Below are 15,730 nucleotides of genomic sequence, written 5' to 3' on the forward strand. Positions count from 1 at the left end.
CCACTTTTCATGGAAGTCGACATTGTGAACCACACTACAACCTTGTTTATGATCTATATTACCTCGTACATACTTGGCGATTACGCGAAGAACATCGGATTTGCAATTCTTAAAAGTGCACGAGGCAGATGTAAAGTAATTTTAGCTCGCAATGTGATACTTTGTAGTGCATCAGTGTAACATCAGAAACTCAAATTCGTCTCGGCAACCACTTTATCGGATACAGAATAAGAAGGATGTAAAAAGAAGGTTAAATTTATATTAGAGTTTGATAGACGATTTTATTTTCGGGATTCAAAATAATAACAATTAGCATATGATAATGATGAACAGATACTCGTAAGCTTAAGGAAATTTTTACATTTTCATTTCAGCAGTGCAAGCACTGCAGCGACCATTTTGCCCACTCCGTCGTGTATTTCATGGAACTTTCCTTCGTACATGAAGGCGGGTGTCGTGACAACTTTATTCTTCTCGTCCACCAGCACCTCATCAACAGCTTTTTCAACAACGTCTGCGCCCATGGCTTTGGCAGCGGTTATGGAGGCAGCGTACGGCCACTTGCCAGACCCATCGTCTGTTTTGCCAAGAGTTATGCTGATGTTGTGACTCCCAAGCACTTTAGCAGCAAGAATTGGAGCAATGCAGCACAAGCCAATAGGCTTCTTGGCCGAGTGGAAATCAGTGAGCACCCGCACGGCATCTTCTGAAACTGCCATGTCTGCTCCCTTCACGGCAAAATCGGATAAATTTTTAGCAGCTCCGAAACCTCCAGGAAAGATGACGGCATCAGCAGACGAACTGTTTAGTTCAGATAAAGGTTTTATATTGCCGCGAGCAATACGTGCTGCCTCCACCATGGCATTGCGAGTTTCGCCATTGGCAGGCGCGCCCTGGTTGGGAAACAAATAGTATTAATTTGTCATACAGAAAAGTAAAAATATTTCACTGCCGCTCAAGATTTATAGTTGAATTTCGAATTTAAAAATGACATTTTTGGAGCCGTTAATTAAGTGTTAAAGCATAAATTTTCTTTATAGATCTCACTCCCCACTTAACAGCTATTAATATACGTTAGAAGCAATGAACGAGGAGATTGAGTCATGGTCATTACCTTGGTGTGGTCGACGACGTGCAGTTGTGCGATGTCAGGAGCGTAGCACTGCACCTCAGCACCACCTCTGGTGATACCAGCCAGTGTGGCCGCAGCCTCGTGTACTTCCGAGCCATCGTAAACCCCACTGCCAGAAAGCACCTGTCATAGCAATTATTTTTCAAAATACCATTAACTGTTTGGTATTTAAGCCTATGAAAAGGAATAAATATTCTCCAGCAATTTCTGTATATTAGCATCAAACATGTACCTAAGGGAAATTAAAAAAAAAAGTTTCACTTCAGTGATTCAAGATTAGGTATTTCTTTCATATGCATAATAAACTTCAAAGAAAAATTTTTATGACCAACATTTAATCTTTATTAAAATACAACAAAATTTAAATCCACTATTAAACTGTGCATAAAACATAAATCCACTGGATCACATGTAGTTTTAAATGAAATGTCATATGCAATATTTCATGGGACAGAAGCAGTCAAGCACACATCCAAGAAATTTTCTGCAGTTGGAGCAAGTGATATCCAGCATAGATGAGAAAGTAAGTCTCATTCATGCACAAAGGCAGGTTTTGTGACAACTAGCACATGAGGCTTCTTTATAGCTTTACTTACCACAGCAACAGTGGGAGCATTCAGCATGGCACTTGAACATATTAGTCTGGAGATGTTCAAGCTACCACCTGTAATACGGGCACCTTGAAATAGATACAGCATGATGATTTGTTAAATTTTGGAATTATTCATTTGTAAATCAATAAAACCTGTGGGACACAAAAGATAGTATCAGATTTAGACAGCAAATTAAGAGTTACACAAAATCTCTGTACGACAATGACACGTAAGAAGAATATTACAAACTACATGAACTAAATATCTGAAAGTTGATATTTCAGAGCTGATCAAGTTAGTCCAGGCTAGATCAATCTTTAATGTATGAACAAAATCCCTAGAAAAACCCCCCTTGCCTATTGGCAGGATACTGAAGGAAATGAATTTGACTTTGAGGTTAAAGATTTGAGCTGCTAATGATTTTCACCTGGTCTGGCACTCTGGCTGTCTGGCAAGTTAGGGAATGGTTCCTGACCCACTTCCTGCTATTGGGTTTGTGGAATTGCCTGGTTCTTCTTAGGCTTTGGTGCTTTTCTGATGCTTGTGAGTGTGACTTTTGGATTTTTTAGGTTTTGTTGCCTGGTCTATGCCAGTTTTAGCTTCAAGGTCAACATGTCCATTTTGTAGTTGTTCACTGATTTCTATGAACTTTAGTCTAGAATCTAGATAGCAGAAGGCTCAAGCCTCAAGGCTAGGTTGCAGTTTGCACACTGACACTGTCACACTGGTACTTGCTGCGTTGTGTTGACGTTTCTGATATTCTTCTTCATCTTCTTCTGGCATGTCAAGAGTCAAATTCTGATGCCTATTTTGGACTCCCGGAGGCTATTTGGAATATTTGACAAAAGTTTCCCAATATCAGAGCCTCAGAGGTAAAAATGAACAATTCACAGGTGATTTTTAGAAATTGCAGTTAAAATAGGCTGTTTTTCTTACTTTCCAGCAAAAAAATTGAAAAAAGCCATAGCCCCATTGGGCCCATCCCCATAGGCTGCAATAGCGGGTGAATAGCCATATCCCCCGGGCCCCATAGGGCCATAGGCCATAGGAAGTTAGGAACATCATATTCATATGTAGCATGTACCAACCCAAACCCAATGCAACCTGACCCAACCCAATCCAACCAAAATCAATTCAACCCAATCCAACCTAATTCAACCACACCTGAGAGGCCAAGACCCCACTCAATTCAATGCATTTTTAGCATTATTGTAATTACATTCACTGTGAAAATTTTTTACATATATCACAGATCACATCAACACAATCATTAGGATTTGGTGTTGGCTGTATGACTGTATCATCTGTATGAACGCCGCTGGCTCTCTTTTAAGTCTCTTCAATCCTCATGCTGTTATGATATACATGTACGAGACCCCAGCAGGAAATAGCTGACAGCCTGGGAGCGCCGCCATAGCCCAAAAATTTGACTCTTAAATCAGCCCAACTCTCAAGAGCCAATGCCAACCCTCTACATGCAATAGAAATAGTTAGCATAACACCTATCATCTATGTTGCATGCAGCTGTTCTTACTTGCCTCATCTTGCCACAGCAGCCACACCAGCTTGAAACAAGCAATGCCTCAGCAGCGGCTCAGCCCACAAGCTGATACTACAAACGGATTATGCCCAATAGCTCCTAGCCTCCTACAGACCTACACCAATCACCAATGATTTAAGCCCATACCATCACTTCTTACAAATGCCGTAAGCCACAGGGTCCACAGACCACACCAGAGTCCAGACTGCCGTAAATGGGAACGGCTCCGCACCGGACTGTCGCATCGCCTTACCCACTTCGCAGGCGTAAGCCCAGCCCTGACACTCACCAGCATCTTCTTCCTCCACACTTACCCCCCTTATCTCCATTCTCCAGCTTTCTGCGAAAGGGTTAGGTTAGGCTAGGTTAGGTTTAGTTAGAATTCTTCCGCAAGCTGGTACCGAAAGGAGGGGGAGCAGGGGGTAAATTAAGGGTAAGCGTGGAGGTTTAGCCTCCAGAAGAACGGACAGGCTGGAGAGGTAGCAGTGTACTGATAGCACTGTGGCGCAGGGCGTTCTTTATCGAAAGTGGGGAAGGGGCTAGGCTGCATGGAATAGAAATATTTTGGGGTTTAGCGTGTGGGTTACGACCATTGTTTTGGCGGCCTGCAGCTCATTGGCTCGCTGGTTTACATCCATGAAGGGGTTTGGTCCCAGTGGCTTTCAGGAAGTAATCCTGTTGGCTAATTTGCTCTGCAGCATGCTTGCGCACGGGGAGAAGTATGAAAATTATGCTGGTATTGGGCAATGCTGGGCTGCTTCAGTCGTCACTCGTCCCTACAGCGTACAGCCTGTGAGCCTGACAGGGAGCACTGACTAAAACCCGGACCCGGACCCGCTCCGGTCGGCCGAACCCGGTTTACGAAAACTAAAAGGCTGCAAATCATCTGAAATGTTGAGAAAACTTGAAATGATACACATGAAATTTCAATACACACTTGGAAAATTTAATCTGACCTGTACATGAGGGTCTAAGACTGTCCAACTAATCTGCATCTTTTGATGGAATTAATCGATAGAGAATATTCTGAAACGTCCATAAAACACAAAACATTTGTATTAAATTTTTGTCATTTTACGTGGAAAAACTTCATGTCAGATCTGAGGGACGCCGACCCCAGTGAGTGACTGATGCGTGGTAGTTGCTTTTTAATGCTAAAAAGTGTAAAGTAATCCACTTTCGCAGGAACAATGAACAGCAAGATTGCAGTATGAGAAGACATGGTTGCAATGATAGTGTGATGATGTCGAAGTTGACGACATAAAAAGCTTTAGGAATTAGTGTCGACAATGACTTAAAATTTTCTAAGCATATTGAAGCTCAAGTTAATAAAGCCAATAAACGACTTGGAGTGATCAGACCCTCATACGAGTACGGAGTAGTGGGATTACCTAGATGCACTGATGCAGAAGCGATGAAGCTGTTGTTTGTCGCTTTCGTGCATCCAAACCTAGAGTTTGGAAACGTCGTGTGGTCATCAAAACTAGGAAAGGACAAAAATTTAGTCGTGAGTGTTTCACCAAGGAAAATTCCGAGATTAATAAGCAAGTCTCACGAAGAAAGATTGAAGATTATGATGCAGCTTCCAAGCCTCTGTTATCAACGTATGCGTGGTGACCTCATCGAAGTTTAAACGTTTACCTACAGTAACCTACCGTTTATACCAGGTCCCAGAAGGATTGCTAGAATTTGAAACAAGAACCAACAGTCTATGAGTCCAACACCATGAGCCAGTGCCACGGCCATGAACTAAAGAAACTGCGTTGTAACACATCCATGCAACAACATTTATTCTCGCCTCGAGTCACTGACATGTGGAACAGCCATCCTGAAGATATCGTTGACGCTCCAAGTATGAACTCGTTCAAGAACAGACTAGACAAGGCCATGCAGGAGCATATGTTTAGTCTTGAAACAGGAGCATATGTTTAGTCTTGAAATGCCTCGTATCCTACGGAACAACTGAAATCTAGAAACGCTTTTAAACCTACCGCCCGTTGAAAAGATTTGATCAAAAGGCTGGTCTTTTAGATAGGCGAACTAGTCAAGGAAAGTAAAAGAACCGGCGACATGCCTTTCCAGGCCTATTCTTCAATGCCTAAGATACTATACTATACAAAGTGCATTTTTCGATCGAATTAATCGGAAGAGAATGTTCCAAAACATCCAGAAAACATGAACCATATTTATCGATTTTTTAATTTACTTTTATAAAATTACATATCAGATGTATCCAAATTTGCAATTTTGGGTCTCACCGAATGACTCGAAAATATGGTGGTAAATTCTTTTTTATTTTTACAGTAAAAAATTCATTCGTCAACAGAAATTTTATTAAATTAATTTCTCTCTATTTGCTGTTTTGCACGGCTTTTGAAATTCACGGACTTGAGAATGAGACCATGCTTCGGAGAGAAGTAAACCTCCGCCTCTTAAAGGACGACATTGTGCTTATACCCATTATGAAACATGAACGTTGGATGCTCTTGTAGACTTAATTAAGCGGTTCATATTGTTGCTAGATAGTTTACAAACCAAGTCTGAGAAGCCCATTCAACAAATGACATTATTTTTGGCTGGATTACATGAGGCTCATTCCCATCGCAGATTCGACATGAACTTTTGGAGAGGCTATAAGCCTTGCCTAACTAATGGTATGCACGTCACGACTGCGGTATGCACGTCAGCAAATATGGCAGAACCATTTGCAGTGACAGAGGAAATCTACGGGTGGACGCTGAGCGATGCAGGAACAGAATTATAAAATATTTGGAGAATGCAAAAGACCAAGTATTTTACCACGAAGAGGAACGGTCAAAGCGAAAGTGCTTGAGTCTTTAAAAGGCTGCAGAAATGTAGTCGTTAGTAAAGCACCTCCTGGGTCCTTCACAGTAACGCCTTTGTACTTACAAATCAGCTCGGCACACGGTACACCGTTCAGCTCGGCACACGGTACATCGTTTTCGAAGTGCGCCCTAGACAAGTGCATAAATCCCAAAAAGATGATCAAAACATGATCATTTGTGACAGTTGACGCAAATGGTATCACCAAAGTGCTTAAGTAGGGTAACATGGGGCAGCGGGCCCCCCTCCTTTTATAAAGTAAAATATTGATGAAGTTTTAATTGATACGAGGCAGTTCCTTGTTTTGTGTAAAGTTGCAACTAATGAGGAATGTATGATGTGAATTAGACGCCTATAGAATTATTCAATTTTTAATGTAACACTATTTTGTAAAAACTATCAAAATGGATCATAGTGTCAAAAGCTAGTCATAGGTTAGACAAGCTCATTGAGATAAATCTAATGATGTATAACACAAGACTTCACCGAGGGATATTGAGCCCACCATGGGTGCTCTGCCCTGTGACACACATGGGCCCGCTGCCCCACTAGGTATCATTTCAAATTATATCGTGTCAACATTTTATTTAAATTTATTATTTATTTAAATATTTCATTTCAATTTATATATAAAAGCGAATAGTCTAAACTTTATCCCAAAATTATCCCTATAAATAGTACTTTCAAAATATAATTCACACTAATTTCATAAGCTTCATACACAGTAATCGAAAACAGTTTTATATAGCAGCAAAAAAAACTTTTATCTGGGCCAAACAGTTATTTGCAAGTAACCTAACAACCCAAACTCTTAGCAAAACGTAGAGCCTGACTGCTGCTGCAGTAAGTATCACTTTGACAAGCGTTTCATAAGCAAGCTGAGTGAGCAAAATTTGCATGAATGGAGTCTACGGAGTTTGCTCCTGATATTTAACTATAAAATCTCATTCGCTAAAAACTATTAGGGTCTGTTGCACGACTTTTTCATAATATCTAATTCGCATCACAATAAATTTGAGAAATATTGTAGTCATGTTTAACCCAAATAATTTTCGTCATTAATTTCTAGGCGTTAGATATAAAATTAAATAAACCGAAATTGTTCGGTCTAGAAAGCCATAACATACATTTTTCGTAACAGCTATCATCATCATCCTCTCTCGGTTCCCTACTTTCATATATAAAATTAAATCATCGAACATAATGTGCATTGCATTTATATTCATTAATCATCTTAAATAATGATCACCCCTACATCACTCATCTTGAATAATAAATGTTCGATAAAAGCGAAATTCAAATAACTACAGATAATAATGGCCTGAATTGAAGTTGAAATATTTGATTTATGCAACCGTAAATACATAACAAATAAAATTATAACAATTTAAGTGGCCGACGGTAAAATAATTTCATAAGAATGATTCCTACTCCATTTCCACATTGTCCGAAATGCATCTCACAATTCGTACAAACATGGAAAGCGAGTTAATGTACCTAATACGGGAGTCCACACCTAAAAACTAAAATGCCAGAATCTTTAGTGAATTATGAGTTTTTTCGATATGCTGTGATGCTGAGCCCTTAAAATTTATTTAAATTGGGAAAAGCAACGCAAGGAGCGTCACAAATGAAAGCATTAATTCCTTCTGGTGGCGCAATCGTGATGAAACTCTCAGGCCCTGGAGCTCCGCTGCCGCCCTCTCCAGTCGCGCGAATTGGGGGTCACCTAAACGAAACACAGTGATGAGTTAAACAGCATCCAGTGATGAGTTAAACAGCATCCAGTGATGAGTTAAACAGCATCCAGTGATGAGTTAAACAGCATCCAGTGATGAGTTAAACAGCATCCATTGATGAGTTGAACTGCATCCAGTGATGAGTTAAACAGCATCCATGCAGTGATGAGTTAAATTGCATCAAGTGATGAGTTACACTGCATCCAGTGATGAGGTAAACAGCATCCAGTGATGCAGTGATGTTTTATCGGGCCTCACCACGCAGAGGAGGAATACAGAGAACTTGATAGTTTGGCGAATTGATTGTGGAACGTCCAAGCTCGCTCCGTCGGATTGATGAAAAGTTATTTTTGCTTTAGCGGACGATGCTAGGCCATACTCAAACCCGGCTACTTTTCTGGAGGCTGGTTGATCGAATTTAATAGGTTGTCTTCGTCATAGATGCTTGCTGCCGATGACGTGTATGACGGAATTATTTGAAGTTAAGTAATTGAAAGAAGGGATAATGTACGCCGTTCGTAGTTTGGTATTGTTGGTCTATAAAAGGACACCCTAAGGAAAAAAAACCAAAGTCATTGAGTTTTCGCTGAGTATCTGGCTTCTAGAAAAATTTGTTTTAAATAATCTATTCAGTGCTAACCTATGAATCTAAAAATTTCGTATCTACAGTTAACTATTTATTTTCTTTGGTATTTTTGGTTATTATTATTGCACTTTCTCTTACTTCACATTAAGGAATACCATGATTATATTTTCTTCGGTTTTCGAAATTTATTTGGTGTTAAAATTTGTTTTTAACTTATAACCGACTTCCTCGAAAGCCTGCGAAGCAGCGACAATCCACGAATGTTTTTCTCATTAACATTTCTTGCAAAAAGCGATAAACTGAAGTCCCGGTAGGTGAAGCACGATATAGCAAAGAATTACTATATAGTTCACCATTGTTATATACTAAAATATATTATATTATATATATTATATTATACTAAATTATATTTATATTATTATATAACAACGGTGAGCTATATAGTAATTCTTTGCTATATCGTGCTTCACCTACCGCGGCTTCAGTTTATCGCTTTTTGCAAGAAATGTTAATGAGAAAAACATTCGTGGATTGTCGCTGCTTCACAGGCTTTCGAGGAAGTCGGTTATAGGTTAAAAAAAAATTTTAACACCAAATAAATTTCGAAAACCGAAGAAAATATGATCAAGGTATTCCTTAATGTGAAGTAAAAGAAAGTGCAATAATAATAACCAAAAATACCAAAGAAAATAAATAGTTAACTGTAGATACGAAATTTTTATATTCATAGGTTAGCACTGAATAGATGATTTAAAACAAACTTTTCTAGAAGCCAGATACTCAGCGAAAACTCAATGACTTTGGTTTTTTTCCTTAGGGTGTCCTTTTATAGACCAACACTACCCAACTACGAACGGCGTACATTATCCCTTCTTTCAATTACGTAACTTCAAATAATTCCGTCATACGCGTCATCGGCAGCAAGCATCTATGACAAAGACAACTTATTAAATTCGATCAACCAGCCTCCAGAAAAGTAGCCGGGTTTGAATATGGCCTAGCATCGTCCGCCAAAGCAAAAATAACTTTACATCAATCCGACGAAGCGAGCTTGGACGTTCCACAATCAATTCGCCAAACCCTCAAGTTCTCAGTATTCCTCATCTGCGTGGTGAGGCCCGATAAAACAGCAGACTTGGAACTTTGAAGATCCAAAGCCCAACCCCATTTTTGCAGGTTAACAGTAGCGTAATTAACTAAGATGCCGGGACTCTTTATCCAACGTTCGCCGCCAGCAGAAATAATTCAACTCTCAAGGAAATTCATGTCAAAAGCAGTGCCGGCGATGGACCATAAAATAGATTCGCAACGACAGATCTATTTAGATCCACATCGACGGACCATAAAATAGATCGACGACAATTGTGCTTAGATAGGGTAGGTACTGACCAAAACCCGGTCCCAAACGCATCGGATGTTACAGGAACAATAAAATTTCTTGCTTTAGAGTCTTGACTAATGTTACGAGTCTTTGTGTAAATTATTCTTACATTAATGCCTTCATTTCCTCAGAATCTGGAGCATAGTTCTGTTGTCAATAGGTTGTATTTTCATCCGAAACCTTCAGTGCGGAGGCATTAAAATAAATACCAATAATCATTTAACGCCTAAAATTAATTCTTGATTATGCGACTATTACAGTTTAATATTTATATGCAGCTAGAAATTTTGCATAATCAGTGTCATATAACGTATCATTATACAATTTACCTTCATTGTCCTACAGTATACAATGATGATGCAGGCTGCGTACCGTGGTGCTAACTTCAGCTTTAACAGAATTCAAACAAAATGAGCCAATCAAAGTAGTACCAGTTTTCATTTTATGTAACCTTGTTCGATATATGGCTGTTGCAACGTTGGCCAGCCAGCAAAAAGCTTTTGCATTTGCAGTTAGATTTATGTTTTTTTGGGTAATTAGAAATTACGTAATGGGCAGTTTGAGTGATTGTTTATTTGGTAATTAGATATTACGCCATGGGCAGGTATATGCACCATTTATTATCATGTGGTTTATTGGGTAATTGGAGATGGCATTATGGACCAAATGGAGATGCGCCAAATTATGAGCTTATCAAATATCTTTTTACTCGATGTTACCACGTTTTTCTTGACTTCGTTTCGTGTCCGTCTGTCATCAAAAATGCAAACCTTAATTTAGAGCACTTCTAAACATCCTAGTAAGTTGAAATTTGGCATTCATGCTTATGCTGCCTAACAATTCAAGATTTCATCATCAGAAATAATAATTCAGAAATAATAAATCGGACTTTATTTTTATATAGAGTTTCAACAATTTTTCAAGTTTTCTAAAAACTTCCTTTTCAATTACACTTAGGCGTCGAATAACCGAGAACGCTTCCTTGTGGCACGCCGCTGCGCACTGAAGCCCAGTCTGATACGGACCCATTAATACTGACACGTTGTCGTCTCCCTACTAGAAAATCTCTGATCCATTTGAGTACATTACTCTCAATTCCCAAAGACTTCAATTTACGCAACAACCGCTCATGTGATGCGCAATGAATAAACAGCTGATGAAAAAAAGGAATGTGTGGAACAAATTTAATGCGAAAAAATATGGAGCGATCCAGAATATGTCGACTTCCTTATGGTTGCTAAAATTTTCACGTTCAACCAATTGTGTGGACTAAATTATCAACAGCTTCGAATCCTCTCTTAGCCTGGAACGTATTCGCTAACGATGAAATAATCATCGCAATTGGCGATTCGAAAAACTGAAAAACCTGACACCATTTAATTTATGGAGAACCAATGCAAGAATTTCAATATAATAAGATAACCATTTTATCATCATATTAGATCTACTTCTATGTCGGTAGAATTGGTAAACTGGAGGGATGTGCGCGATGGTGTTTTGTCTAAAGTGACTCCTGCCAATATTCTCATTGTTTGAATTTTGAGTTAGTCTAATAGACCAAGGAACAGACAACTTTATTAGTTTACTAATATTAATATGCCTCATCAGAGGCGCAATGAATGAATCGCAGAAAATGCATTCACGTCCTTCTCTAAAAATTAATAAAATTATAAATTTACCTCGTGCCTTTGATTGATGCTGAATTATGAAGAGTTTTAAGAACAGTTTTGAAGATAGTTTTTTTATAATTCCCACCTGACTAACTGTTGCTGTCATGGTCTTCCCTTCTCGATGCACCAGGTGCAGACCCTGGCGGGCCAACGACCCTATTATTCCCATCTCAGAAACGAACCTATGTAAGATAATCAGGTTAGAGTTAAGATAGAGGCTTAAGATAATTATCTTAGCTTAGTGTCTTAACTAAGGTTAGGTTAAAATAGGTTTGGTTCCATTATCTTAAATTTTTTTTTATTCGTGAAACTTGACCGAACTTACCCTAACCTATGAGGACTCTCACCAATTAAAGATAATCGAAAATTATCTTATACGTGTTTTAGCGTTTTCTAAGATTATCATTATCTTAGATGTAAAATGCACCTGTAATGTTTTATAGGGTCGCTTACAACCTTCTGGTATAATACCAGATTCTGGTATTATTACCATTATTATAATACCAGATTTGCCAGCGACACTTAATTGACTACCTGTTCTGGCTGCCGCTCTTAAGTGATATCGACCACATAAGTAAGTGACACTTGTTTACATGAGTCCAAATAATACAGCTATGGAAATTATTCATGTTAAAATGACATGCATATGTCTCAATATATTTCCGTTACATTGAAGCTTTGGCGACCTGTTGCATTTCTGTCATGGATGAGTGCATTATTAGCCCGGTTATTTTTCCGTGATGGACTCTCGTTGTGTTTTTTTTAGATTAACATGCCAGAATAGTCTTTTTTAACATGAGCCTTTAATGTAAAAATTTTGCGTTGAAAATGATAACATAAGAAGATGAAGTTTACGTAAAACGTGTTATTCTAGAGATATGTGGGTAGAAGACTGACGCAAACGGCGCTCTAAGGTGTCATGGCGCACTAGTCAGCGCCGTGTCGCCTTAGTCGTAGCGCACCTTAGTCGCCGCAGTCAACACGTGGCTAACCACTTCATAAAAGCCTTATGTAATCGTCTAATTCGGTAGTACACTGCCTTCGGAGGATAAAAAACAAGACACAGTAATTTCTGACGGTGAACTCATGAACTTCATTACACTGTGTAAATATTACTTCCACATTCGGCTTCCACTAATTAATTGACCCTCCTATCGAAATATTCTATCTAACGACAGGCACGTCCTTCTCCAAAGAACCATTTGTTCGTTCCTAGGACTGACTAACAATTGAGAAAAATATGTTAAGAAAAATAAAGAAAATTGAAGATGATCTCAGAAATTTTCAGAATAACAGAGATAAATACAGACTCAAATAAACAAATAGTTATACGATATGCTTTTCATAACAAAGGGTATGACCGACATGATGGCATAGCATGATTTTGTCTCATGTTGACCGCATGCAACAAATGTTATTATCTTCCTGAATAAAGTCCCCCAGAAGAGCATCATAATGCCTGCACTGTTGCGTTTGCAAATGTGACCAGCATTATTAAGCTTTTCTAAATTGACCCTCAAATTCCTAGATATTAAATTATAAGCGAGAAATCGTGTAACTAGATTAGGAATACGCCAATTATACCCAGAGAAAACCCAACAGAACAGAATTTACTGCACGCTGAACAGCTCATCCTTGTAGCCATTTATCGACTTCTTCTTTAGGCAAGAGTCCTGCCGCTTGAGCTTTGTTCAGGAAGTCGATGATGCTGTTTCTTTTTACCGTCGCAGGATTTTGACCCTGGCCTGAAAAAATTACATAAATAAACCTGAAATATTTTCTAAATCTTAGGTTTTTTATCGACTTTAGACTTCACGCATATGCTTTTTAGTACGTCACATGTAAAGTGCTGTTACGAGGCAAAACCAGACTGTTCGTTAAAATGACCTCTTGACAGAAATAACTAAAGTCGTAAGTTTAAAAAGAGAGATGAATGTTTGTAAAATAAATTGAGTAAAATTATTAAAACTTTCACAATCCTTAACAATATCTCATTCATGTGCATTCGAAGCTCTACTTGATGTTGTTCTCGATTAAATTCTTATGTTTGTAGATGGTCTCTCCTCTTCTCCGCAACGTAATATAATGTAATATACTAGAACATAAATGAAATATCGCAGGGCTAGGAAATTTGCTATGAGCGCAGTTTTTACAACATGGCTCCATAAGACAAAGATATGCTGAAGTAACTCGTCAATTAATGGATTCAAGGAACTTAACGACGATAAAACAGTTGCTAGGTCGACTAACTTCCTCCTAGGATTTTTTTTCACTTATTAAATGCATCGGATTTTTAATATGAAACGATACATCCGGGATTTTTCTAGTGAGCGATGCAGGTGAAACCTTACCACTGCCTTCGATGCCGAAAAATTTGTCACACGCGAAATTTCCAACATAGTAGAGCTGCCATCGAATGACTTTCGGTCATTCGATGTATTAGTCATTCGATTCGCGTGTAGTGACACTGCGACCCCATGAACTGCACGGCGTCATTCTTCCACAACCTGCACACGAGTGTCATTCCATTGATTCATGATCAGATGTTGTTAACAGTTTGAGAACTTCTTTAAAAATGAATTTAAACGGAATCACTAGGATTGCTTGGACATTAATTTTTCGTGTCAATGATAGTTTCATAATCGAATAATAAGCATGAGCTAAAATTATGCAGAAGTTGATAGAGGAGACAAAACTTACGCTAAAATTTTGCCGGAAAGCAAGTTTATAACAGCTGACCAGTCATACGCCTGACACTCATGAGTGCACGTGAGCGCCACCAGCGCCAGCACCAGCACGCCTGCCTTGCCCTGCGGACCACATAGCGTCAGTTGTCAACTACGAAGCTTCTGCTTTGCAATCAGACGATGAAGCTTCTGTTTCTATTTCATTTTTTCTAATATAAGGTAAATTTGTTATTTGAAGCCTGGTGCTTCAGCTATTGATAATATTCGAGAGTTAACTAAATAGACATTTTTTAAAAATTCGGTAACGTTTCTTAATAGCATATATAAATTCATGCTCCGTAGCACAGTCCCAGGTCTATGCAAACCAAACGTAAACTAAAATCAAACATAATTAAAATTCAGGAATTACGTTACCTTACGTTACGGAAAAATTAGATGTGCGTGAAAAATTGTTCACATGGAAGTGATCATCTTAGAACTTTATAGACAAATCTGTCACATTATAGACAAAACTCTCACCATTGCGCGGGTATGAGACACGAACTGCTGAACAATAGGGGGCGTCGATTTTGTGGACGGTCTTTTGTGCTGTAACCTCTGGAAATGTATTAAAAATACAAATTTTAAAATTTGGTTCGATATTTAATTTTTGAAAACATTAGTGTTTTTAAATGATTGAATACAATGAAAACAGCAGTTTAAAAAGAATTCGTATTTTTAGAATAATAACCAGACATATGATAAATATTACATTCTAAACTGACTGAATTAGGTATCGCTTCGCCTGGTGACCAACCTTGTTGCCTGCAGGCCGCTGTCTCTCTGAGCGCAGAGTTGCAGTTGACGGAATATAAAGGCCAGCCTGCACCTTGCTGAGGGCCAATAGTACGTCAGAAACTGCATGTGTTTGTGCTCATGACGATATACATCAACATGTGCGTGCGCAGTGTTTTCTACCTGCTGTGCTTTTTTTTATATATGCTCTATGAATGAAGAGGGAGTGATTATTGCGATGAATTTTTCATGTTAGTCTAAAAGGGAGCATTAGCGGATTAAACTTGGAATCTTTCTCGAAGTCCAATGTTTTCATTACTCTCAGCACTACCACTTCACTATATGAGAAATGAAGCTTCAAAAAGTTTTAAAAATAAATCATTTGATTTGCTGAAATTGTTTACGTTGTAGCGAGTAACCACTAACACGTACGTCTCGGACAAATTTACGGCCGGACTCGCGGCCGGTCTCCCCAAATTCAGTGAGCAAGGAATATCTCTCAAAGTAATGAACGTAGCTCAATGAAACTTAATACACGTATTCATTAAAACCTAACGGTTATGTTTAGTTTTTCCACTTTAACCTCATTCGTAATTTAAACAGAAATACGTGCTTAAATTTGCAGTCAACACGAAATTTCTTCTAAAATACTGGACATATTTTAACGAAACTTCGGATATAAATACCTAACCTCCCAACTGTGATGTTTAGCTCGTGACACTTTTTTCGATTTTGCCTTCGTTTGCAAGTTATACGGCTTTACGTATACGGTTCTTGGTCAATG

General features: G+C 38.6%; 1 protein-coding gene and 1 long non-coding RNA gene across 2 annotated transcripts; both read right to left on the minus strand.

The window, feature by feature from the left end:
• Positions 1-267: 267 nt before the first annotated feature.
• LOC108677729 (glutamine amidotransferase-like class 1 domain-containing protein 3, mitochondrial) lies at positions 268-1,899 on the minus strand. The gene is made up of 3 exons (XM_018165999.1): positions 1,729-1,899; positions 1,115-1,255; positions 268-893 (listed from the first exon to the last, which is right to left on the minus strand). Exons 1-3 carry the CDS (start codon positions 1,828-1,830, stop codon positions 366-368), a joined length of 771 nt encoding a protein of 256 aa, XP_018021488.1. The 5' UTR covers positions 1,831-1,899; the 3' UTR covers positions 268-365.
• A 10,859-nt stretch (positions 1,900-12,758) lies between these two features.
• Positions 12,759-15,049, minus strand: LOC125177550. The gene is made up of 5 exons (XR_007157052.1): positions 14,969-15,049; positions 14,692-14,769; positions 14,186-14,295; positions 13,837-13,992; positions 12,759-13,230 (listed from the first exon to the last, which is right to left on the minus strand). It is a non-coding gene; the product is annotated as an uncharacterized LOC125177550 (long non-coding RNA).
• Between the last annotated feature and the right edge of the window lie 681 nt (positions 15,050-15,730).

Source organism: Hyalella azteca, unplaced genomic scaffold (assembly GCF_000764305.2).
Source record: "Hyalella azteca isolate HAZT.00-mixed unplaced genomic scaffold, Hazt_2.0.2 contig13440, whole genome shotgun sequence".
NCBI lineage: Eukaryota > Metazoa > Arthropoda > Malacostraca > Amphipoda > Hyalellidae > Hyalella > Hyalella azteca.